General features: G+C 48.6%; 1 protein-coding gene across 2 annotated transcripts; it reads left to right on the forward strand.

Annotated features, from left to right (window-relative positions):
* Nucleotides 1-3567: 3567 nt before the first annotated feature.
* Nucleotides 3568-24241, forward strand: AARS1 (alanyl-tRNA synthetase 1). 2 transcript variants are annotated; one of them, XM_068993460.1, is made up of 21 exons: nucleotides 3568-3618; nucleotides 6442-6606; nucleotides 8973-9161; nucleotides 9404-9549; nucleotides 10464-10655; nucleotides 11022-11166; nucleotides 11513-11658; nucleotides 12261-12369; nucleotides 12524-12674; nucleotides 13503-13627; nucleotides 14038-14182; nucleotides 16786-16964; nucleotides 17663-17776; nucleotides 19092-19298; nucleotides 19767-19951; nucleotides 21026-21134; nucleotides 21762-21875; nucleotides 22425-22544; nucleotides 22661-22747; nucleotides 23117-23230; nucleotides 23716-24241. In XM_068993460.1, the coding sequence occupies exons 2-21, from the start codon at nucleotides 6463-6465 to the stop codon at nucleotides 23899-23901; spliced, it is 2907 nt and encodes a 968-aa protein (XP_068849561.1). In that variant the 5' UTR covers nucleotides 3568-3618; nucleotides 6442-6462; the 3' UTR covers nucleotides 23902-24241. The 2 variants fall into 2 exon arrangements, with proteins under 2 accessions (XP_068849561.1, XP_068849562.1); XM_068993461.1 differs by lacking the exon at nucleotides 3568-3618 and adding an exon at nucleotides 5948-6035.
* Nucleotides 24242-24799: the final 558 nt, after the last annotated feature.

Genomic DNA, 24799 nt, shown 5'->3' on the forward strand with positions numbered 1-24799 from the left:
AAGTAACTCTTTGTAAAGGGTTGTGAGATTCAGTGTCTACTGCATGCTCAATGCTTAATAGATGTTAGGTGTGATGATGGTTATTAATACTTTACTGTCAAGTTAAGTGACTTTTTACTAGCTTTTGAGCTTGACCTTCTATCTGTGTTTGTTGTTTAGTTGCTAAGTCAACTGACTGGCTCTACTGCAACCCCTCGGACTGCTGCCCACCAGGCTCCTCTGTCCAAGGGATTTCCCAGGCAAAAATTCTAGAGTGGTTGCCATTTTCTTCTCCAGGGGATCTTCCTGACCCAGGTATTGAACACGGGTCTCCTGCATTACAGGCGGATTCTTTACCACTGAGCCATCTAGGAAGCCCCAGTAGTATTCTCTTTTACACAAAAATGTTACAGGAAGAGGGACTCCTTCTAGGGCTGGAAAGGGGGATCTTGTCTAACACTCAGAAATGAATTGTCCAAGGAGACCTATGTGCTTACGAGGTAAGAGACTTTATTGGGACGGGGTGCCGGGGTGGGGAGCAGGGGATGCAAACCCAGAAGAACTGCTCTGCCAAGTCTCAGGTTTTATGGTGAGGGAATTAATTTCCTGTTTGTCTTTGGCCACTAATTCTGTCTTAGAGTCCTTTCTGGATTGTGCAGGCATTATTCAGACAAGATGGATGCCAGCAAGAAGGATTCTGGGAGGTGGTAGGACACGTGGTGTCTCCTTTTGACCTTTCCCTAATTCTTCCAGTTGGTGGAGGCTTGTTAGTTCCCTGTTCCTTATCAGGACCTCTTGTCATTAAATACTCACTCAAATGGTTACTACAGTGCCTGGCCAGGGTGGGTGGTTTCAGTCAATGTTTCCCCTAACAAAAAGGATAAAATTTTTCAGTAATATTGAGACCAAACAGGAATCTGTGGGGCCATCCTGGGCACACAAGCCTTTGTAGGAACTAGGCTTCATTTAGTCTCCTTGACCCCCTCTGAATTCCAAAGGGTAGATTCAAACATTTGCTAATCAGGGAAGGGAGGGACTGTGGAAACAAGAGAAGAGCAGTCTAGAAACAATAGTGCAGTTTTTGGGTAAGGTCCTGGTTCCTCCTCAAGGACTATGCATACAGTATCTTTGATTCTCGGGCAGGAACTAAGTCCCTCCCCTGCCCGCCCCCCACCCCCAACTTCAGCCTGGGCATAAAATTCTTAGAACACCACCCTGTTACCACTAACAGATCAGAAGGGAGTCACACACCCTGCAGCCCTCACCCCAAATTTTGTCATAAAAAACTCCCCCAGACCATCAGGGAGTTTGGGGGTTTTGAGCACCATCTACCTGTTCTCCTTGCTTGTCCCTGCAGTTAACCTTTCTCTGCTCTAGATTCCCACGTTTTGAGTTGTTTGGCCTCACTGTGCAGTGGGCATGCAAACTTGTGTTCTCCTAACCTATCTTTAGGGAGGACCAGCACAATTTTATACTCTTGTATTTAGATATACAAGCTGATGTAGGTTAATATTGGAGATGACGCTGGGAAAGACTGAAGGCAGGAGAAGGGGATGACAGAGCATGATGAGATGGTTGGAAGGCATCACTGATTCGAGACATGAGTTTGAGCAAGCTCCAGGAGTTGGTGAGGGACAGGGAAGCCTGGCATGCTGCAGTCCATGGGGTCACAGAGTTGGACGTGACTGAGTGACTGAACTGACTGAGACTCAGGGCGAGAGAGAGAGAGAGAGAGAGAGAGAGAGAGAGAGAGAGAGAGAGAGAGAGAGAGAGAGAGAGGGAGAGAGGGAGAGAGAGGGAGAGAGGGAGAGAGAGAGAGAGTCACTGAGTCACACCCTTTGGGAAGTTTGAATTACTTTTAAGGGGCATTTCTTCCCGGTTTTCTGGGTTTCCTTTGGCCAGTGATTTTGATTTGTCTGATTCACAATCCATATTTTGTGTATCTCAGGATCCTTCCCTGTGTGCTCATGCATCTCTTAGCCAAGATGGACTTTACAGAAAAGGCGTATGGGTAGAAAACATCCCTTGACATAATTCCTCTTTGACTTCCAAGGAACCTTTTTTGCACATGAGTGGTCAGGGAGTTCTCTTGACTGTGAAAATAAGAAGTATGTATCTGGGTAGGACCCAGCCTCCTCCCTTCATTGTCCCACTATGCTTGTCTTGGAGTTTCGGTCCTTATGGAATGAATCTCCAATTGCTTTATCCTGGGGCTGGTGGGGGCGGGGGTGGGGGGCCGCGAGGGGGGGTGGCGGGGGCAGGCATCTACCTCCTGTCTCAGAGGTTAAGATCATGGGTTTTGGAGTTACACACACACAGGTTTGAATATTGGCTCTTTAACTTTTTCAGTGTGTACCTAGGCAAAACAGTTACCTCATCTCTAAATGGGATGCCAATTGATCTGCCTCATACACAGTCGAAAAATTAAGCAAAATATAGTCAAAGCTTTGGTTTTTCCAGCAGTCCTGTACCGATGTGAGAGCTGGACCATAAAGAAGACTGAGCGGTGAAGAACTGATGCTTTTGAGAGTTCCCTGGACAGCAAGGAGATCAAACTAGTCAATCCTAAAGGAACTCAACCCTGAATATTCATTGGAAGCTGATGCTGAAGCTCCAATACTATGGCCACCTGATGTGAAGAGCTGACTCACTGGAATAGACCTTGATACTGGGAAAGATTAAGGGCAGGAGGAGAAGGGGGCAACAGAGAGTGAGTTGGCATCACCTACCCAATCGACAGGAATTTGAGCAAATTCCAGGAGATAGTGAAGGACAGGAAAGCCTGGTGTGCTGCAGTCCATGCGGTTGCAAGGAGTCAGCACAACTGAGCAACTGAACAGTAAAAAGGAAATGTTTACTAATGCTTTGCATATAAATATTAACTATTATATTTCAAAGGCAAATGGAAGACCAGAGGCCAATTTAATTGTTTCTCAAAGAGTAAGTTATTTCTTCCACACCAAATCCAAGGTCTGACAAGGACAAGCGTGTCCACTGGCATAACATATCAGAATCCGCATACCATTCTATAACAACACAACGAACACAACTAGATGCTAAGAGCTGTGACCTCTACCAAACACACGTCACTGTCTCCCCTCATCAGCCTAATCAACCACTAGGACCTATCCTGTGTGCTCAATTGTGTCCCACTCTTTGTGACCCCATGGGCTGTAACTCGCCAGGCTCCTCTGTCCATGGGGATTCTTCAGGCAGAAACACTGTTGTGGGTTGCCATGCTCTCCTCCAGGGGATCTCCCCAACCCAGGGATCGAACCGAGGTCTCCCGCACCGCAGGCTGATTCTTGATCGTCTGAGGCACCAGGGAAGCCCACGACTTAATCTTAAGGATACTGAAATGTCGGTTTCCAGCAGTCCGCAACCTTACTCGTCACGTGATGGGCCCCAATCCCTTCTTTCCCTTCCATTGCGTCAGCCAGAAGTAGAGCCGCCTTCCCAGGAATCAACGAAGAAGCTGATACGTACTCCAGTTGACTGGCATGTGGCTTGACCAATAACGTCTCGGGAAGGCAAGGCGCGGCGAGGCCCTTTCCCCTGCGCTCTCTGGTTGGACGGGGCGGTGCGTGCTGCAGGCTGCCGGGGCTTGAGGCCCGTGCCACTGCGCGTCTGTGGGAGCAGGTAACCGAGGGTCCCGGGCAGTGGGGTCTGAGGGAGAAGCCAGGAACTGCGACCCCGGGAGAAGCAGACTGGACTGAGAGAGTTCTGCCGCGCCGAGACAGCGGCTGGGCCCGGCGTCTGGTCCCTGGGCCAGGTCCTGTGAGGCCTCTGGTACCGGCCCCGGGCCGGAACCGAGGCTGAGGCGGCCGCTGGGCCACCCTGCCGCCAGGAAGTGGCTTTTTGTCAGACCCCTGGAACGCTGGGGTGACTTTGGCCTTGGGTGGCCTTGCTGAGGACCGAGACCCTGGAGGGATCATCGTGGTCGCCGACTCCCGATCCCAGGCGGAGGTTTTATATGCCCTGGTTTTAATCCCCTAGGGGCGGGCGGGGTTGCCTGGTAGCGTGGTCAGGACGGGTAGGATCAGGCTGTGTGGGATCAGGCTGTGTGAGCCGTTCCCTCAGTTGTCCGCGCCCGCCCCCTAGTTCTTGATGGTAGCTAAGTAACTGATTCTAGTCCAGGCCCTTCTGGAGGCACTTGCCATGCCCCGTCACATTCAGCGATTACTTTCTGTCAGTCTGTTTCCGCTGTGCGTTAAGTTCATCCGCAATTCGCTCTTAAAGGATTCCTATAGCATGAAATACTTAGCAACCACTGTACTGGATCCTGAGAACATTCCCGTAGTGAAGAGCAAAACCTCCATTCATGATTCCCACTGGGCTGGAACTTACAGCCTCTTGGGGAGATGGACATCAAGCCCTCAAATGCATGTGGAAATTATGGCAGAAGGCTCCTGGGGCTCTGAAACTAAAACAGGGAAAATCTGATCAAGAAGGAGAGGCCTTCCTTAAATAAATCTCTTTGAAGTTGAGATACCAACAATGAGAAATTAGGAAAAGGCAAAGAGGGGAATAGGGTAATCAGGTTACTTGGTAAATGAAGAGCATATTAGAAAGGTCCACTGGGTGGAACCTTAAACGCAGAGGCTGCAGCTCCTGCTGGGGTATGGAATCTGGTCTCCTCTGTGCTACTTCCGTATCCAGTGTAACGTTCCTGTGTATTTATATTGAATAAGTGAATGAGTTGTGGTGATACAGCCTTTAATAGTCCCAGCCTCCATAGGGCTTTACATCAATGTATTGGCTCCTTTTATATCATACTGCAGTTACTTCTGGGTATGACTATCTCCCCATTAAGGGTGTAGACTCTCATTCATCTTGGTTCCCAGCATATAGTATGGATTCAGTATGTTGAAAGAGTAAGCAGAGATGGAAAATCCATATGTCATTTGGAATGGAACTGTTCGTTTTTCTCTGGCACATTTAGAGGAGGAGCAACGAACATTGTACAACAGCTATGATGCTGTTGCTCCGTCGGAGTTAGCACCTTGCATTCATTGTTGCCACCATTATTAAGATGCATTGAGCCATGTTGAGGAGGGTCGAGGGGGAATGTGGTGTGACAGAGTGTCTAGAAACTGTAGCCTTGACTCCTTGGCATCAACAGAAAGTCCTCAGCTATGGAAATTTTCGTCAGTTGTTTGACTCAAAGGCCTTTTTGTTTGAATAATGGGTTGATTGAGTTGTGAATAAATCAATTGAAATTGTGATTAGACATAAAATCTAAGAGTCACAATCTCGTCATGTTTGCTGTATACATCTTTCTTGTATCTTCCTCCTAAGAAGGAAGAAAACTTTGAGGTAAGGGATGTAAAGTAATAGTATCCAGTTTGTTCCAGTGTACCAGTTGCTTCCAAATACAGGAGGCGTTTTGAACCACACACCCCAGATGTAGGCAAGGATAGGTACTACTGTTTTATAAGAAGGGAAACAAGTGTAGGACAAAGTGACTTTAAAGGTTAGAGCTAGGTCTAAGGTTAGAGACATTTTAGGTAATATTGTGAATGAGATGGTTCCTTATTTTTCCAGACAGCCAGAGCTGTATGGCAGTACAGCCCCATGCCACTTCTCTCCCACCCGCCTGTCAGAGAAGCCATGTAATATCTATGAAAGAGATTGGAAACTGTAAATCTGTTTTAGTTCCTGGTTTCCCTCTCTTCCGAGTCCCTTTCTCTTTCACAGATTCTGAGCTCCGCCTCCTTACTGCAGCTGCAGCATCCCCACTCCCAGCAGTCTAACAGCTGGGAGGACAGCGGTTTACCTGTTGGGTTCTGGAACTGAGTTGAGGCAGGTGTATTCCTGCCACTTGCAGATAGTCTCTTTTGCAGATAAGCCCATCTCCAGGTCCGTTGTTGCTGGCAACAGCCTCCCCAAGATGGTCAGGCCAAACCTGGAGGCTCTGGCTTTGGCGATAGTGAAACTTGGCCCAGTTCTAGACGTGTGGGTGAAGACAGAGCTGGAAGGTTCCTATCGAGTACAGGCCTCTTGATGGTGAAGTAAAGAAGCTCCCTTAGAGACGTGGAGCTTGGACTGGAACCCAGGTCTTCTCCTGAGCCTCCCCTATCCCCAGTGGACTTTGCTGCTAGACCATGAGGTTTTATTCTCATTTCCTAATTCCTGACCTAGGGCTTGGCACAGTGGGTGCTCCATACATTTTTGCAGTGAATGAATGCCTGAAGAAACCACCTCCTATTCCACTTACTGTGTCGGTGTATTCCACTTGAGGTTGGCCCTGGAAGGAAGAGCATGTGCAGCTGTCTGCTAGTGCAGCACGTTTTGCTTCGATGATAACTTGACCCTTGGACATTACAACATAGAAGTTTTAGGATCACACAGCTTACCCATGTCCTGCTTTGACTTGGCCTGAGAAGCTAGGAGTCTTGTGTAATGCTTACTTATCTCTTAGTTTCACTTCCCCTCATTTCTTTCATTTTTTCCTTTGGTTAGTTCCCTAGGGTTATTTTCAAGATGGACTCAACCCTAACAGCAGGTGAAATCCGGCAGCGTTTTATAGATTTCTTCAAGAGAAATGAACACACCTATGTTCACTCATCTGCCACCATCCCTTTGGATGATCCCACTTTGCTCTTTGCCAACGCAGGCATGAACCAGGTAAGGTTGTTTCCCCCTTCCCCTTGCCTTTTTGTCCACGTAGGAGGCAGCAAAGCAACCCTGAAGTCCTACAGAATCCCAGTTCTGTCACTTTCTGTGTAGTCCTTATGTTGTTGAACTTCCATTTCTTTGTGTGTGAAAAGAGAAAAAATAATAGTGCCTGTCTTTAGGTTGCAATGAGGAGTCAATAAAGTAATGCACTAAAAGTGTTTACCATAGGGACTTACCTACCTGATGGTCCAGTGGTTTAGACTCCACATTTCCGCTGCAAGGGGCTTGGGTGAGGCCAAAAAGAAAAGGTTTAGCATAGTATTTGAAGTAGGTACTTGAACATTAGCTATTGTTATTTTTAATTATGATGAGAGACCCTGATACTCATGGATTAACCTTGTATGTCTCTCAAGGAAAATACAGCCTGCATCTAGTCTGTAATGTTTTGCCGTTTTTTTTTTTTTTTTTCCCTTCCTAAGGAAAAAGCTGTGTTTTATTAGAATCAGAGTCTGGGTTAATCTTGCTGAGCCCTGAAGAGACTTGTTAACTCAGGTGTTGTGGTTCTCCTTCATCTTCTTATTGTCCTTGTATTTTTCTTTATAAAATAAGTCAGTTCTTCAGAATTCTTTTAAGGCTTTGCTTTCATTCCCATTCTAGGCCATGCACTGTTTTATTGATTTTTAATTTTTTCTTGAAGCTACTGCCACCAGTGTCAATTTGGATCTACTGCTAAAGAAACTTAGTGGGGCAATTGACCTATAAAAGATACTTGAAAGTTTTATTTTAGGAGACAAGAGTTTTCTCTTGAAATAGTGGGAGCATCACAAGTTGATAAAGGTGTTTCAATATGCCTGTGACATGAAAAACTGTTTAATTGGTTGGAAGTGGCTTCAGGTTAGTTGGTGCCCTCAGGGCTTTCCTTTGGAGGTTCTCTGGGTGCCCCACTTAGCTCGATGGGCCCACCAGCCATTAGGATGACCCTCTCTGGGATAAGCTGACATTTTCTTTTGTCCCAGGTCTCTTCTCTGGCTTTGAAAAGTGGCAGCAATGGAAACATTTTCCACCTTGTGTAATGTGAACTATGAAATTATAAAAGTGTTTTCCATTATGTATGTGAATCCCAGGCATACACCTGGAATTGAGGGTGCTAATTTTAGGTGGATTCTTTCAAGGTGGTGGGTTTTCTGGAACACTGAAACAGTTCTCTTCTACTTAGGCATACCTAGGCTTTGTCTTCTCCCACATGAACTGACTGTACGTGGCAGAAGGACCACAAAGTCCAAGGTTGATAAACATTCCCTGAATAACCGTAACTAGTAGACTGCATGTAGCAACTCCTATACACCAGGCACTGTTCTGTGTCTTACATACGCTAACACATTTGATGCTCACTCCGTACCATCCCACTGAGGCACTGAAGGCTCGGGTAGAACTGCCTAAGCTCATGAGACTGGTAAATGCTGGAGCATGGATTTGAACTCACAGAGAGTCATTTGTTTAACTTATGTGCTCTGTTGTTTAGTTGCTAAGTCATCTCCAACTCTTTGAGATCCCATAGACTGTAGCCTGCCAGGCTTCTCTGTCAGTGGGATTTACCAGGAAAGCATACTGGAGGGGGTTGCCATTTCCTTCTCCAGGGATTGAACCTGGGTCTTCTCAATGGCAGGCAGATTCTTTACCACTGAGCCACCATGGAAGCCCCTTACCTGTTCTACTGCCTCTTAATCAGAAATACCTTTTTTTTTCCCTTGATTGTTTGTACATTTTGAGTTAATATGTGTTAGGCATCTGCTGGTTCTATCCAGGTGCTGGTTATACAGAGCTAAGTAAGATAGTTTTTCCTTTAAGGAGTTTGTGGGCTAGTGCGGGACTATCCAGTAGAACTTTCTGCAATGATGGTAATTCTGTAACTAATCACACATCAGCCAGGTGTGATTATGGAGCTAGTATGACCTAGTTGTGCTGATTCTACTCCTTTAAAAGGTCTCAAAATTTTTTTTTCCTTATCACCTTTACTACCAGGCCACCACATCAGGTTTGGAACAAATTCTTCTAGAAAGATGGTATGACTTGACTGTCAGAGACTTAAGAGGAAGCACTGGTTTCACTGCATCAACCTTGACCGTTATCCTAGATCTGGCAGGGCTTTCTGTCTCCCAATTGGTGTGATTGGCATTGATGGGAATCGTTAGAGAACTAGGGCCAGGGGGCGCTGCTGCAGCCCACGGGACCACCTGCCTCTGGTAAGTTTCGGTTCTGCAGGCTGATCATCTCTGGAAATGGACAGTTTAATGTGTGGTCTCTTCCTGCCAGCATCCAACCACCTGATATATCTGCAGCTCTTTAAAAGTTGAAATGTTCCTTTTCTTTTTTAGTTCAAACCCATCTTTCTGAATACTATTGACCCATCTCACCCTATGGCAAAGCTGAGCAGAGCTGCCAACACTCAGAAATGCATCCGGGCTGGCGGCAAACACAATGACCTGGACGACGTAGGCAAGGATGTCTATCATCACACCTTCTTTGAGATGCTGGGCTCCTGGTCCTTTGGAGATTACTTCAAGGTAAGTTCAAAGAGGAGATCTGTTGGCATTTTGAGATTCAGAAGTGAAGGACATTTCTTAATTCTAAGACTTCCTGAAAGCAGTGCCTGTAATTTTATGATTTCAGTTTACATTTGGATTTCTTGTATAAGTTGATCCTGAATTTGACTATTTATGGTGAAGACACTGCCTTGGCCCTCTTCTATTCGTACTAAATAGATTTTGGTTTGGTCACATTCCACATCTTTTTGATCTTGTTGTAGGAACTGGCATGTAAGATGGCTCTAGAACTTCTTACCCAAGAGTTTGGCATTCCAGTTGAAAGACTCTACGTTACTTACTTTGGTGGGGACGAAGCAGCTGGCTTAGAACCAGACCTGGAGTGCAGACAGATCTGGCAAAACTTGGGGTAAGAATGCAGCTTGCATGTTGAGAGTATGAGTATGAAAAAATAAAATGATTCCTCCTCTCAGTGCCAGAGTGGGGTCTTAGGACTTGGAGTGCATTGCCATTTCCTACGGAGAAGGCGATGGCACCCCACTCCAGTACTCTTGCCTGGAAAATCCCATGGACAGAGGAGCCTGGTAGGCTGTGGTCCATAGGGTTGCGAAGAGTTGGACACGACTGAGTGACTTCACTTTCACTTTTCCCTTTCATGCATTGGAGAAAGAAATGGCAACCCACTCCAGTGTTCTTGCCTGGAGAATCCCAGGGATGGGGGAGCCTGGTGGGCTGCCGTCTATGGGGTCACACAGAGTTGGACACGACTGAAGTGACTTAGCAGCAGCAGCAGCCATTTCCTATTTTATGGTGTGAATTGGGAGGTGGAGCTGCTTGGGAGTAATTATCTTTTGCTGCATCCACTGTTTTCTTAGTAGGTTTACTTGATCATTCTGTTGTTGAAAGCCAACATGAAGAGGCATAGGGAGGTGACTTTAAATGATATGCAGCTTTTTAAAAAACATTGTCATAATTGTCCTCATTTATGAAAATGAAGGAACATTTGTAAAGAAATTTGTTTAATTCTGTGCATATTCAGCATAAACATTTTCACTTTTATGTGCTTCTTTCTCAGCTTATCAAGATATTTGCATATTTTCACTTAGTTGTGATCATAGCATGTGTATTTTATATTCTGTTGTAGTGACTCTTGAATCACATTGTGCTTCTTTAGCAGGATTTGATGCAGGCTTGGCATTAGTAATTGCCAAAGAGTGAGCTCTCTTTCTAGAAATGCATAAGGATCTCCTTTTCTCAGGGATGCAAATCTGTGCAGAATCCTGTCGCTGGCTGTAACTGGGCCTTTCTTCCCGCTCTGTGCAGGCTGGATGACAGCAGAATCCTCCCCGGCAACATGAAGGATAACTTCTGGGAGATGGGTGACACGGGCCCATGTGGTCCCTGCAGTGAGATCCACTATGACCGCGTTGGTGGTCGGGATGCAGCGCACCTCGTCAACCAGGATGACCCCAACGTGCTGGAGATCTGGAACCTTGTGTTCATCCAGTATAACAGGTTGCCTCGGGGTCCTGAACTGTTCCTGTTAAGAGCAGCAGCTTTCCTCAAGCTGAGTAGAGCAAGAGGAACTCAGAGCGCATGGTTGTCTTCTCATCCCGTCTTTGGGGCCAGTGGGCGAGTGCTAAAGGCATAATTTGCTATAACTTGAACTGCTGTTCTAAAGTTCATTTCCTTGAAGCTTCCCTCACTCTGTAATGGATCCCAGATTATTTCTTCCCTTTTCCTCTGCACTCCCTTCTTCCCACCAAAATAGGCAGAAGCCAGTGGCAATCACAGCCTACAGACAGCTAAGTGAGTTTTACCTAGCAGGGAGAGGTGGCAGCTGGAGTCTGTGTTTCAACTTCCTCTTTCTGGATCTTGCAGGGAAACCGATGGCATTCTGAAACCTCTTCCCAAGAAAAGCATTGACACAGGGATGGGCCTGGAGCGACTGGTGTCCGTGCTGCAGAATAAGATGTCCAACTATGACACTGACCTTTTCGTCCCTTATTTTGAAGCCATCCAGAAGGTACCGGTCCTATTGCAGACTTGTGTGGAGGTTTCCAGGCTGGCTGTTAGTTCTGTCAAAAATAAAACAATAGTATGCTTTGCCATGTAAGGGCACCTGTGACCATCTGCCAGCTTTATTGTTAATAACACAGTGTTCTGAAGAAACACAAGGCATTGTGATTTATTGGGTGCGGGGGCCTGGTTAGAGGCTCTTCTCTCTTTTTCTTGGGATTACAGGATCTGGCTAGATGCTCACCCTTTGTTCTTATCCACCCCCCGCCCCTAAGTCCTCTGGAACCTTCTAGGGTAAGGCAGCACCAGAAGGGCTGCTTCCCAGTGAGCTGCCTCCTGGTTTTTATCTGCAGGGCACAGGTGCTCGGCCGTACACGGGGAAAGTGGGTGCGGAGGATGCTGACGGGATTGACATGGCCTACCGAGTGCTGGCTGACCACGCTCGGACCATCACTGTGGCCCTGTCCGATGGCGGCCGACCTGACAATACGGGGCGGGGGTAAGTGCGTTACACATGGCGCAGCATTAGGACTGACACTGAGTTTTTGGCTCTGTGGAACTTAAAGCCACACTTCATTATTGCTTTATCTGTCATCTAGGTAGTTGGAGGGATTCTTTTTTTTTCCTTTTTTAGGAATAGAGGGAGTTTCAGCTCACTGAGCAGAGTTCACTATTAAATCTTTACTGCCAAGTACAAGATGATAAGGGTTGTATTTAAGGTTGCCTGATAAGATATTGATAGGGGCAGGGTAGATACTAATTAACACAAGGCATCTTAATTATTGACAGGCAGGACCTGGTGTTGTGGGCATCAAGTCGGCCATCTGGTCTGTACTTCCTGCCTCCATCTCTGGTTCAGCAGAACAAGGCTGGAAGATAAACTAAGGTTACCCTTCATGTGTATTTGTGGATATGTAGTAACATCCACAAAACATGAGTTTTATGCTGGAATTAATGTTCATGACCTTGGGGGAATGCAAAAAAAAAAAGCCTTAGGAGAGTCTCTCAAAGAGAGGCCTTTTGGTAGAATTCCAAAAGCCCTCTACAAAATGCTTGACTGGGAGTGCTGTCTAGCAGGGTCTTGGGTTCTGCCTCTTACAGGTATGTGTTGAGACGGATTCTCCGCCGGGCTGTTCGATACTCTCATGAGAAACTCAATGCCAGCAGGGGTTTCTTTGCTACATTAGTAGACGTTGTTGTCCAGTCTCTGGTAGGTGTATTTCCTGCTTACCTCTTCTGTACTAAAGTGCATACCTTAGTTGGGGTAGGGTGGGCGTTGTCCCACTGTTAATGAGAATTTTTAGAAGAGTCATGGTATAATCCTTGTCTTTACTGGCCTCAAATCTGTGTTTCCCATTTGCCAGGGAGATGCGTTTCCTGAGCTGAAGAAGGACCCAGATATGGTGAAGGACATCATTAATGAAGAAGAAGTGCAGTTTCTCAAGACGCTCAGCAGAGGGCGTCGTATCCTGGACAGGAAAATTCAGAGCCTGGGAGACAGCAAAACCATTCCTGGTAAGAACTGGTTTGTTCCTTTCTTCATCAGGCTGGTTCATCTTCCTGGAAGAGGCAAGCCCTTTCTCACAAACTTGACTGTAGACTCTGGTGTCTCCAAAGGCTGAGCATAGCCCAGTTAGACCGCTTTGGTGTGAAATGGGGTTTAATAATAAGATTTTTAAAGTAATATATTATTGTGGCAAAGTATTCAAACAGTATAGAAGTAAAAAGTGAAAATCCTCTTTGACTCATTTTTCCGAAGTCACAATTCTTTGGAATTTTGCATATTACTAACCAGTCAGGACTTTTCTCAATTTGCATACAGATGTATATAGGGAGGTGTGTGCTCAGGAGTAAAGATGGGAACAAATAGTATACAGTGTTTTACAAGTTTACTTTTTACCTGACAGGAAAGTTAGTTCCAAAAGTTTTTACCCTTTATGGAAGTATAATGTACAGGGTGAAAGCCTGGTGTATTTCCCACAAACTGAACACACTTGTGTTCAGATTAGGAAACGGAGCTTTTCCAGGGATGCTTTGTGCTTCTCCCAGGTTGATTGCAAAAGATGTGATGGATTTTCTGATACAGAACCAAAACTGACTTGCATGGCTCTTTAATTCCTCCTGTCATTGCCAGCTTCCTCCTGGAAGGGCTTGCAGTGGAAGAGAGGGAGGCTGTTTCTATCATTTTTTAATCTTTTAAAATTTATTTATTTTTAACGGGAGGGCAGTTGTTCTATAGTACCGTGTTGTTTTCTGCCGTGCATCAGCCATAAGCATACATGTGCCCCCTGTACCTCCTCCCTCGTCCCTGTCACTCTTACCTGCCTCCTTGGTGCTGTGCAGGGGATACTGCTTGGCTCCTCTATGACACCTACGGGTTCCCCGTGGATCTCACTGCACTGATTGCTGAAGAGAAGGGGCTGGTGGTGGACATGGATGGCTTTGACGAGGAGAGGAAACTTGCCCAGGTAAAGTGTTTATGGTGTGAGCAGGAAACTCGGCGCCAAGCAAGGCAGGACTTGGCTGCAAAGCACGAGTTTCCTCCCATTAAAGTTTTTGAAATTTCTGCTTTTCCCAAGACCAGTGAGTCTCAAGTGGGGGCAGTTTGGCAGTAATGTCTAGAGACATTTCTTGGGTTTCTCAGCTTAGGGGGCAAGTGCTGCTGCCACGTAGTGGGTCGAGGCCAGGCATGCTGCTCAGCCTCCTTCAGTGGACAGCCTCCCAGAGCAAGAGTTCCCGGCTCCAAATGTCATGGTGCTGAGATCAGAAAAACTCTGTTTCAGAGCTTTACATGGGGCATGGTTTAGCAATTTCGAGTCTTTCAGAGTTCTTTTTCTTTGACATTAAGGTAATTTGTGCTTATTTCTCTTGCTGGCAGCTGAAATCACAGGGCAAGGGAGCTGGTGGGGAGGACCTCATTATGCTGGACATTTATGCAATTGAAGAGCTCCGGGAAAAGGGTCTGGAGGCAACGGATGATTCCCCGAAGTACAGTTACCATTCGGACTCCAGTGGGACCTACGGTATGTTCATTTGCTCATCTGGGGTGGTTTTCAAGCAATGCGTCTCAAGATTGGGAACCCAAAATATCCATGGTAGCCTCACCTGTAGCACTTTGTGGTCATGTTGGGTAATTTTATACTCAGAGAGGCCCTTCGTGATTAACTTTCTGTCTCTTTTATTTTGGAAAAATTATAGATTCACAGGATGTTGTAAAAAAATAAATTTAACTTGAGATCCCTTGTACCTTATACCCAGTTTTCACTAATTATATTAATAACGTCTTGTTAGGAAACAAGGAAAATGATAATGACTGATAAAATTCATAATGGCTGTTGAATTTTGTATCAGAACAGTAGTGTTCTAAATTAAGAGTGTTCAAATACATAGGCACTACGTGTTTTTGCTTTCTTCTTCTTCTTCTCCTTTTTTAAAAAATATTTGTTTATATGTCAGTGTTGAGTCTTAGTTGCAGCATTCTGGTCTTTAGTTGCAGTCTTTAGCTGCAGCATGTGGCTTCTTAGCTGTGGCATGGGAATCTGGCTCCTTGACCAGGGATTGAACCCGGGCCCCCTGCATTGGGAGTGCGGAGTCATAACCACTGGAGTGCCAGGAAGTCCTATGTTCCTTTTTTCACTCCAGCAGGGATTCCCAAATCTATCCAAGGAAGCCCACGAAATGAATGTATTCTTTATGAATTGACCTTGGAAAGGGAATTTATTACTACTGTTAAATTCCTGCTTATCAAGTTCAAAAGCTGCTTATCAGCTTTCTGTTCAGTAGCTCCCATTTTCCCAGAATTGTCCCAATGTTTTCTCATATCCTGGGAAATCCCTTGGTCCCAAGCAAACCGGGTCAGTTGGTCACCCCTGAGTATTGTGTACAAAAAAGATCTTCAAGACCAAGATAGTCACGATGGTGTGATCACTCACCTAGAGCCAGACATCCTGGAGTGTGAAGTCAAGTGGGCCTTAGAAAGCATCACTACGAACAAAGCTAGTGGAGGTGATGGAATTCCAGTTCAGCTATTTCAAATCCTGAAAGATGATGCTGGGAAAGTGTTGCACTCAATATGCCAGCAAATTTGGAACACTCAACAGTGGCCACAGGATGGGAAAAGGTCAGTTTTCATCCAGTCCCAAAGAAAGGCAATGCTAAAGAACGCTCAAACTACCACACAGTTGCACTCATCTCACATGCTAGTAAAGTCATGCTCAAAATTCTTCAAGCCAGGCTTCAGCAATACGTGACCTGTGAACTTCCAGATGTTCAAGCTGGTTTTAGAAAAGGCAGAGGAACCAGAGATCAAATTGCCAACATCCGCTGGATCATGGAAAAAGCAAAAGAGTTCCAGAAAAACATCTATTTCTGCTTTATTGACTATGCCAAAGCCTTTGACTGTGTGGATCACAAGAAACTGTGGAAAATTCTGAAAGAGATGGGAATACCAGACCACCTGACCTGCCTCTTGAGAAACCTATATGCAGGTCAGGAAGCAACAGTTAGAACTGGACATGGAACAACAGACTGGTTCCAAGTAGGAAAAGGAGTACGTCAAGGCTGTATATTGTCACCCTGCTTATTTAACTTATTTGCAGAGTACATCATGAGAAACGCTGGGCTGGAAGAAGCACAAGCTGGAATCAAGATTGCCAGGAGAAATATCAATAACCTCAGATATGCAGATGACACCACCCTTATGGCAGAAAGTGAAGAGGAACTAAAAAGCCTCTTGATGAAAGTGAAAGAGGAGAGTGAAAAAGTTGGCTTAAAGCTCAACATTCAGAAAACGAAGATCATGGCATCTGGTCCCATCACTTCATGGGAAATAGATGGGGAAACAGTGTCAGACTTTATTTTTAGGGGCTCCAAAATCACTGCAGATAGTTATTGCAGCCATGAAATTAAAAGACGCTTACTCCTTGGAAGGAAAGTTATGACCAACCTAGAGAGCACATTCAAAAGCAGAGACATTACTTTGCCAAAAAACATCCGTCTGGTCAAGGCTATGGTTTTTCCAGTGGTCACGTATGGATGTGAAAGTTGGACTGTGAAGAAAGCTGAGCACCGAAGAATTGATGCTTTTGAACTGTGGTGTTGGAGAAGACTCTTGAGAGTCCCTTGGACTATAAGGAGATCCAACCAGTCCGCTCTGAAGATCAACCCTGGCATTTCTGTGGAAGCACTGATGCTGAAGCTGAAACTCCAGTACTTTGGCCACCTCATGCCAAGAGTTGACTCATTGGAAAGACTCTGATGCTGGGAGGGATTGGGGGCAGGAGGAGATGGGGACGACAGAGGATGAGATGGCTGGATGGCATCACTGACTCGATGGACGTGAGTTTGAGTGAACTCTGGGAGTTGGTGATGGACAGGGAGGCCTGGCGTGCTGCGATTCATGGGGTCACAGAGTCGGACATGACTGAGCTACTGAACTGAACTGGACTGAGTATTGCGCTCTCCAGTAGACCAGCATGTTAAGCCCTTTTGTGGAGCCTACTGGCTGGCTTCCAGCAGAACAGTAGGCAGTTAGGACCTCAGGAGAGTTTGAGAAATAGAATCCGGCACAGTCCAGCTGAGAGTGTGAGAGGGACATCATCTTCTGTGTTTTTCCCCTTGTGCACAGTGTTTGAGAGCGCAGTGGCTACAGTGATGGCTCTGCGCCGGGACAAGATGTTCGTGGAAGAAGTGTCCACAGGCCAGGAGTGTGGAGTGGTGCTGGACAAGACCTGTTTCTACGCCGAGCAGGGAGGGCAGATCTACGACGAAGGGTACCTGGTGAAGGTCGACGACAGCAGCGAAGACGTGAGCCAGCAGTTCCTCCTCGCTAGCTGGGGGGCGGGCGGCCAACCACGGCCTGCACCGCGACAGCCACTCTGGCGGCTGGGTGCCCCCCGGGCCTGAGGGGCAGACACCACCGCTCTTTGGGCTGTCCCACGGCCAGTGTTTCTGAAGCCATGGGCGCTGCTGCTTGCACTGTGTGGCTTCATCACCGTCAGCTCCCCTCACAGCAGGGTCCTTGCAGCCAGGCTGCTTAGTGATCCTCAGGCCCTCCAGGCTCCCCTCAGAAGTAAGGAGAGCCAGCCCTGATGGAGGAGGGTGGGGAACGGGACGGGATCCTCATCCAAGACGCTGCCCGTCGCTTGGCCGCTGTAGGCTCTGTGGTTTTGGATGAGTTCCCAGACGGGTGGACTTGAGTTTCCTTACCCTGGCTTTAATTCTCTAAGATGCTCCCCAATGGAGTGTGTGTGTACACGTATACATCTATTACATATTTAAAGTGCTGTGTGTATATAATAATATAACGGGTGTATGATGGCTTGTATGTATGTTAATGTACATACATACATATATATCATAATGTTATGTGTATAACATGCAAAGAGAGAATTCATATATATGTTTATCTGCGTTTGCATGTATACATACCCATACGTGTGTACACACACACACACTTGGATTTATTGAGTTAGTTGTTTATTGGTCTCCTCCTTGACTCTTAGAAAACTGAGTTCACAGTGAAGAACACTCAGGTCCGAGGAGGGTATGTGCTGCACATAGGAACACTCTACGGCAGCCTGAAAGTGGGGGACCAGGTCCGGCTGTTTATTGATGAGGTGAGTTGCTTTATGCTGGTCAGCACTGGATGGGATTACTGATCCTCTCCCTCCCCCTTTTAAAAAGACGTCAGCTTTATGGAGGGATAACTGGCATGTAGAATTATAAGACATTTAAAGTGTACGTCATGGTGATTTGATACGTCATGAAAAGAATTCCTCTTCCTCTGGCTTTAAATTGGTCCATCATTATTATCCCTTCTAAGTGAAATTATAAATAAGTAATTACAAGTAAGGTAGAGGAGTAAATTTTATGAGGGCTATAACTGAAATTTAAATCTTAACGTCCCAAGTAAGACCATGGTGATTGAGTTGAGATCCTGTAGCTTCGTTTTCATGGATTGCCTTTCTCCAGCTTTACCTCAAATACTTCAGGAGCCAAGGATCCCATATTAAGAAACAGTTTCTAATGCAGGTGCCAGAGCTCCAAAATAATAGTAGCATAAAACAAAGCGGAAATGTGCTTTTCACCTGAAAGTCCACACTGATGCAGAGACCCTCCGCACAAAGTCAGAGGGCCTTGCTCTTCTTTGTTTGCTGTTCTTCCACCATTCCTGGGTGTTGCTCTTGATTTCATGTTCCAGAAAGGTTGCTGTCAGATCCATTCTCCAGACCAGGGGTTGGTGAGCTTTTCTGGTTAATTGCCTGCATGCATGTGTGCATATGCAGTTGCTCAGTCATGTCTGATTTTTTGCGACCCCTTGCCCCACAGACTGTAGCCCGCCAGACTCCTCTGTCCACGGAGATTTTCCAGGCAAGAATACTGGAGTGGGGTGCCATTTCCTCCTCCAGGGGATCTTCCCAACCCAGGGATCGAACCCATGGGTTTCTTGCATCTCCTGCATTGGCAGGTGGATTCTTTACTGCTGAGCCACCTGGGAAGTTCTTGTAAAGTGCCAGATAGTAAATATTTTTAGTTTTCTGAACCATACAGTCTCCATCACAACTGCTGTTGTGGCACAAAAGCACTGTAGACAGTATGTAGACACACAGGTGGGCTGTGTTCTGGTAATAGAAACGGACCACAGGATGGATCTGGCCCACAGGCCATAACTTGCCACCTCCTGTTGTAGATGGTGGGAAGGGAGGGGCGGGGTTGTGTTCCTTCCCTTGAGGGGGAATGTTGTCCCTTCTCACTGACTGGAATTTACTCTCCTGGCCACAGTTGGGTGTGAGGGACACTGTAGGCTTTCTTCTGCACAGCCGTATGTCCAGCTAAAGCCTTTAGGACTTGGGAAGAAGGGGAGAGTGGGTGTTGGGGACCGACCAGCAGTCCACCACCGACCTCTCCACCAGCCTGCTCTGCCCCATGCAGCCCCGAAGAAGGCCTGTCATGAGCAACCACACGGCCACTCACATCCTGAACTTCGCCCTGCGCTCTGTGCTGGGGGAGGCTGACCAGAGAGGCTCCCTCGTTGCGCCTGACCGCCTTCGCTTTGACTTCACTGCCAAGGGAGCCATGTCCACCCAGCAGATCAAGAGGGCTGAGGAGATCGCAAATGAGATGGTCGAGGCAGCCAAGGTCGGTTGGATTACACGTGAACTGAGTCATGAGCTTCTCTCCTTCCTGCACCATTTATGGAGCCGCTGCCGCCCAGGTGCTCTCCCTCGCGAAGCATATTCTGTCCTGTGAACACACGTGCTTACCACAGTGGTTCTCAGCTGCACTGGGCAGGGGGCAGTGCTAGTGTTCAGTGAGGAGTCTCTGCTCAATCTCCTCCTCAGGACAACCAGAGCCCTTCTAGTTATGTCTGGTTTATGTATAGCAGCATATCCATTTCAGATTTGGTGCATGGTTTAACAAAATAGTTGGAAATTCCTATTTTGAGCTCCTTGACTTTACATATGGGGCTTTATTCTGGGACATGATCAGCACAGCCAGGATCAGAAACCAGAGCCCTGCCTGTAAGACCGCAGTCTCCCTGCTTGCTACTGCACCCCCAGAGAAGATCTTTTCCCAGCTGCTTTTCCTGTCCTTTTTCCTCGGCAGCCGGTCTATACCGAGGATTGTTCTCTGGCAGCAGCTAAAGCCATCCAGGGCCTGCGGGCTGTGTTTGATGAAACCTACCCTGACCCTGTGCGAGTCGTCTCCATTGGGGTCCCAGTGTCTGAGCTGCTGGATGACCCCTCCGGTCCTGCTGGCTCGCTCACTTCTGTTGAGTTCTGTGGGGGAACGTGAGTACCTCGGGGGCAGTGGTGGACCTGCCTCTTACTAATTTGGGTTCCCTCGGAGGGTGTGGGTAATGGGCTAGACCAGCTCTCGTTTGTCTGAGGTTGAAGAAGAGTCCTCAGAAATGCAGGTGCCAAGCAGCTCTCCCAGAAGCCAGCGTCTTTGTGCTCCCATCACACCCCTCGGTGTCTGACATTGACTTTACTGAGTGTGTGGGAAAACGCTCTTCTTAGGAGGAGAAAGTGAAAATGTCACCTTAACCCTTACCTCACGACTGTTTGCTCTGGTTCCCTGGACAGATGACAAGAGAAGCCTGCGAATTCATGATTCAGCAGGGCTGTGGCGTGTCTGACCTGGTCTTAGCTTCTTTCCATCCCCAGGGCCTCATATAGTTCCCTTTGTCAGCTGAAGGCGCATCTGGGGAATTAATAACCCCATTGTCTCAGAGCCCCTATGTTAGGCTGCACAGTAGACCTGACTCAGTTTGGCTGTGGGCCGTCACTTGTTTCTGCCAACTTGAAGATCTCCGTATCCCTTGAGGTCTTTCTGGAACAGTCTGGTGGCCTGGGAAATTCCTGCTTCCAAAGGAATCGTGGGGAAAAGAACATTCCTAAGGCCACAGTGGACCCATCCAGGGCCTCCTGTGAGTCTGACAGGTGGATGGCAGGTGGGGATTGGGGTCAGGGTCCTTGTGGATGACACAGTAAATGAGCATTTGAGGTGAGGTTCTCTGAGCGGTGCGGTTTTTGAAGGGGTTGTGGTAATATTTTAAAGGTAATCCACCGACACTCTCAGAAGGGACAGAAGACAACTGTCCTGAGGGAGAATTTTCTGCATCTAATGTATGAGAAAACTGAGGCTCAGAGAAGTGGCTCCTTGCTCGGTGTCAGCTCCAGCCAGGCCTCCTCTGACTGCCTTGCCCTTCCTGGCCAGAGCTGTACCCCGACTAAACATGAAGGGCCTTTTACCCTGTTCCCCGAGGAAGCTTCCCCGGGAGCTGCCACCTCCTAGGGCTCCTGCTCCCAGCTGAGGGCTCCCAGGTTGGGGGAGGACCATGAACTTTGCTTTCTGCCATGCAGACACCTGCAGAATTCAAGTCATGCAGGAGTGTTCGTGATCGTGAGTGAAGAAGCTATTGCCAAGGGCATCCGGAGGATAGTTGCTGTTACAGGGGCTGAAGCCCAGAAGGTGAGCGGATGAGGCTGGTCTGTGGGCCCAGGCTGTGAATCCACAGGGCAGCTGGTCACGTGGCTGCTGTGGTCAGACTCGGAGGTCCAGCACGCCCTCCAAACATCCTCCAGTTACTCGTGACTGGGAGGAGAAAGCCACCATTACGTGAGACTTCCTAGCTATCTTTTAATCTGTTAAAATGCAGGTAAGCTCTGCTGTCATGCGTTCATGTCCAGGAGGGAGGCCGTGTTTTCCCGTGTTACCCGTGCCCCTGACAGTTTGCCGCCTCTCCCTGGGGGCATGTACCTAGTTTGAGACGCCTGGAGTAGGGGGGCAATTGCTCTGGGCATGGGGACTGGAGCTCACGCCTGACACATGCTGAGGGTTGAGGAGTGGTCATTTCATGGGTGCAAAGGGCTGATGCGTGAGTTCTTGGTCACCCGTGAGCCCCAGATCCACTGGCCAGGTGTGTGAGGAGGGTGCTCCCTTCTGGGGCATGAGGCTGCAGACACCTGCTCCCTGAAGGAATAGAAAGGTCTGATGTTCTGGGGGCGTGTTGTGTCAGAGCCTGCCACAGTTTACTGGCAGAATTGTGAAGTTCAAGGTTCCCTGACCCAGAGTTTACAACTCTGGTTGTCCTCGCAGGCCCTCAGGAAAGCGGAGAGCTTGAAGAAATCTCTCTGTGTTATGGAGGCCAAAGTGAAGGCCCAGACCGCGCCGAACAAGGACGTGCAGAGAGAGATCGCGGACCTTGGGGAGGTAGGGCGGCCTCCCTCCACAGGTCGTGTTTCTCAGGGCCGTGGGCGTTGGGACTGACTGCTGATGTCTGGCAGCCTGGCAGAGGGGCTCTGTGGACCCTGGAACCTGCCTGCTGGCCCTGTTGCTGATGGCAGGAGAGCCCCTTCCAGGCACTAGTGGGCACTGGAGTTGAGGGCTTTGGGAGAGGTCCTGTGGGTGCCCACTTTCTACAGGTCTCCTGGTTTCAAGTCACTTTATGAGCATTTTATGATTTTGTGTCTCTGAGACTTGGGTTCAATCCCTGGGTGGGGAAGATCGTCTGGAGAAGGGCATGGCCACCCACTCCAGTATTCTTGCCTGGAGAATCCCGTGGACAGAGGAGCCTGGTGGGCTACAGTCCATGGGGTTGCGAAGGGTCAGACATGACTGAGCAACTAACACTTTCACTTTCTCCTTCTGGACACTGGTTGGGGGACTTTGGTGTTCAAAGCCAGAAGGGTGGGATGGGCTGGGCTCACATCCTAGCTCCTGATTGTCCAGATCCCAGTGGTATTTCTGTTCTGGTTCCAGGCCCTGGCCACTGCCATCATCCCTCAGTGGCAAAAGGATGAATTCCGGGAGAATCTCAAGTCCCTGAAGAAGGTCATGGATGACCTAGACCGGGCTAGCAAAGCCGATGTGCAGAAGCGGGTGGGTCTCGGCAGTGCGGGTGGGAGGAGGATTCGCCCAGCAGAGGCTGTGCAGGCTGCGGTCTGGGGGTCTGGGCCTCTGACCTGAGGCCTCTCTCTGGACTTCCTTCCGTGCAGGTGTTGGAAAAGACGAAGCAGCTCATCGACAGCAGCCCCAACCAACCCCTGGTCATCCTGGAGGTGGAGAGCGGCGCCTCGGCCAAGGCACGCTGGGCAGGGCCCTGTGCTTCCCTTTGCCCTCTGCTGCTCTCCTCCCCGCGGGCTCCCCTCAGCCCTCTGGGGGCTGGTGTGTGCCCTGTGGCTCTGAGTCGAGGAGCTGCTTGAGGGCCCACCCTCCGGGACTGAGCTGGACTGAGCTGCGGCAGGAGCCGGTGCTGGGAGAGCTAGGCTCCTGGAGGTGGATGGCCAGCCTGAGCCCTGTGCTGGGCCCTCATCCAGGCTCCGGGACCAGCACCTGCTCTTACAAGGGGGAGGGGTGGGGCACCCCGAGAACTGAGTCCTGCAAACACGCTGCACTTGAGAGCATGGCCCCCTTCCCCAGCGCCACGGCCTGATGCCAGCTTCTCCCCACAGGCTCTGAACGAGGCCTTGAAGCTCTTTAAGATGCATTCCCCCCAGACGTCCGCCATGCTCTTCACAGTGGATAACGAGGCCGGCAGGATCACCTGCTTGTGTCAGGTCCCCCAGGTCAGAGCGCCCTGCAGTCTTGCTCGGGCAGCCCTGTGCTTGTGGGAGGTGATGTCCGTAGCTCTTCTCAGGGAGCCTGATTTTTCTTCGTTGTTTGCCAAGACGTGTGTGTGTGTCTGTATGCGTGTGCGTGCGTGCAGCCTGCTGGAGATGCCGTTCTGTTGCCCACCTGTCACCTCCCTAGTGCCCCTCAGTCTCATGCCCTCCCCCCTGGTGCATACGTTTTACGTGTGTGTGTGTGTGTCTGTCTGTCTGTCTATGTGTGTGTGTGCCTGCGTGCATGTGTGCGTGCATGTGTGTGTGTCTGTTTAACCCTGCTGGCTTTGCTGGTCCGTATGCGTCGCCCTGGCTGTGGTACCAGCTGTATGATCTCAGCCCTGGCGGCATCCCTCGGGGCAGGATTGGGTGTCTGGCTCCAGCCCTCTCCTTGTCTGCCTTAATCCTGTTCTCCGCCCTGACTCCCGCTCCGCCTTCCTGTCTTCTAGAATGCAGCCAACCGGGGCCTGAAGGCCAGCGAGTGGGTGCAGCAGGTGTCAGGCCTGATGGATGGCAAAGGCGGTGGCAAAGACGTGTCTGCTCAGGCCACGGGCAAGAACGTGGGCTGCCTGCAGGAGGCGCTGCAGCTGGCCACCTCCTTTGCCCAGCTGCGCCTGGGAGACGTGAAGAACTGAGAGGGAAGGGCAGGTCCGCCAGGAGGCATCTCCCCCCGCTCCCCGACCCAGGCACACCCGTCCAGCCAGGAGCTCTCCTTCCACCACAAGGACGTTTGAGTCTTGAGACCTTTAAACAGTCCCGTCTGTCCTAACCCAGCAGTAACCGGAACTTCACCTGAGAGCCAGCCTGTGACTCAACGCCCATGTTACATTTCTGCCCTGAGCACATTGGTGCCATCCACCTAGAACTACTACCCCAGGATTGCTTTTTCATCATCACACTTGTGTCTGTAGAGAGTTCTTTGCAGACTCAGTGCTATGGGCCTCAAGGGAAGAATCATTCTTTGCTGCAGAGAATAAAAAGGCCACGTGCAATACTTGATAGGATACTGCCACGTGATTTTTTCACTCCTCCTCCCTTCTCACCCTCCCCCCGTGATAACTTGTGCTTCCCTGGGTGTCTGTAGACTAGTGGCTGTGGTTCCAGCTGGTTTCTGGTTGCTGTCCTTGCTGAGTCCAGCCCCAGACCCCTGAACTTTGAGAATAATGGTGCCTGGATTTGCGTCAAAACATCTATGGGGATGGCTCACAGAATAGGGTGATAGAGGAATTAATTATTCAGTGGAAGACGGTTCCTGGGGTTGCTGGCAGCAGAGAGAGTCTTCGTTTTGGGTGCTTTTTACAGGAGAACATTCTCATTGATAGTCTCCTATGTCTTTCCCTCTCCTATGTCTTTTCCTCTCCTGATGTACAGGTTGGATGTGAGGTCAGAGACATTCCTTGGTATAGGAGGTTTTTAGGGAACATCAGTTGCCTCCTCCCACACCCTTGACTGCCAGGTCATTCCAGGTTTCAGGACCTAACTTGGACGGTGAAGATGGAGACTCTGACCTGGTTCTGTCCATTTATCCCAGCC

This window comes from Capricornis sumatraensis, chromosome 20 (assembly GCF_032405125.1).
Source record: "Capricornis sumatraensis isolate serow.1 chromosome 20, serow.2, whole genome shotgun sequence".
Classification (NCBI taxonomy): domain Eukaryota; kingdom Metazoa; phylum Chordata; class Mammalia; order Artiodactyla; family Bovidae; genus Capricornis; species Capricornis sumatraensis.

Coding starts and splice junctions, on each gene's coding strand:
- AARS1 (XM_068993460.1), top strand. CDS start 6,463: ATGGACTCAACCCTAACAGCAGGTGAAATCCGGCAGCGTTTTATAGAT. Junction 9,162..9,403: donor CCTTTGGAGATTACTTCAAG/GTAAGTTCAAAG, acceptor ATCTTGTTGTAG/GAACTGGCATGTAAGATGGC. Junction 22,545..22,660: donor AAGCCGATGTGCAGAAGCGG/GTGGGTCTCGGC, acceptor CCTTCCGTGCAG/GTGTTGGAAAAGACGAAGCA.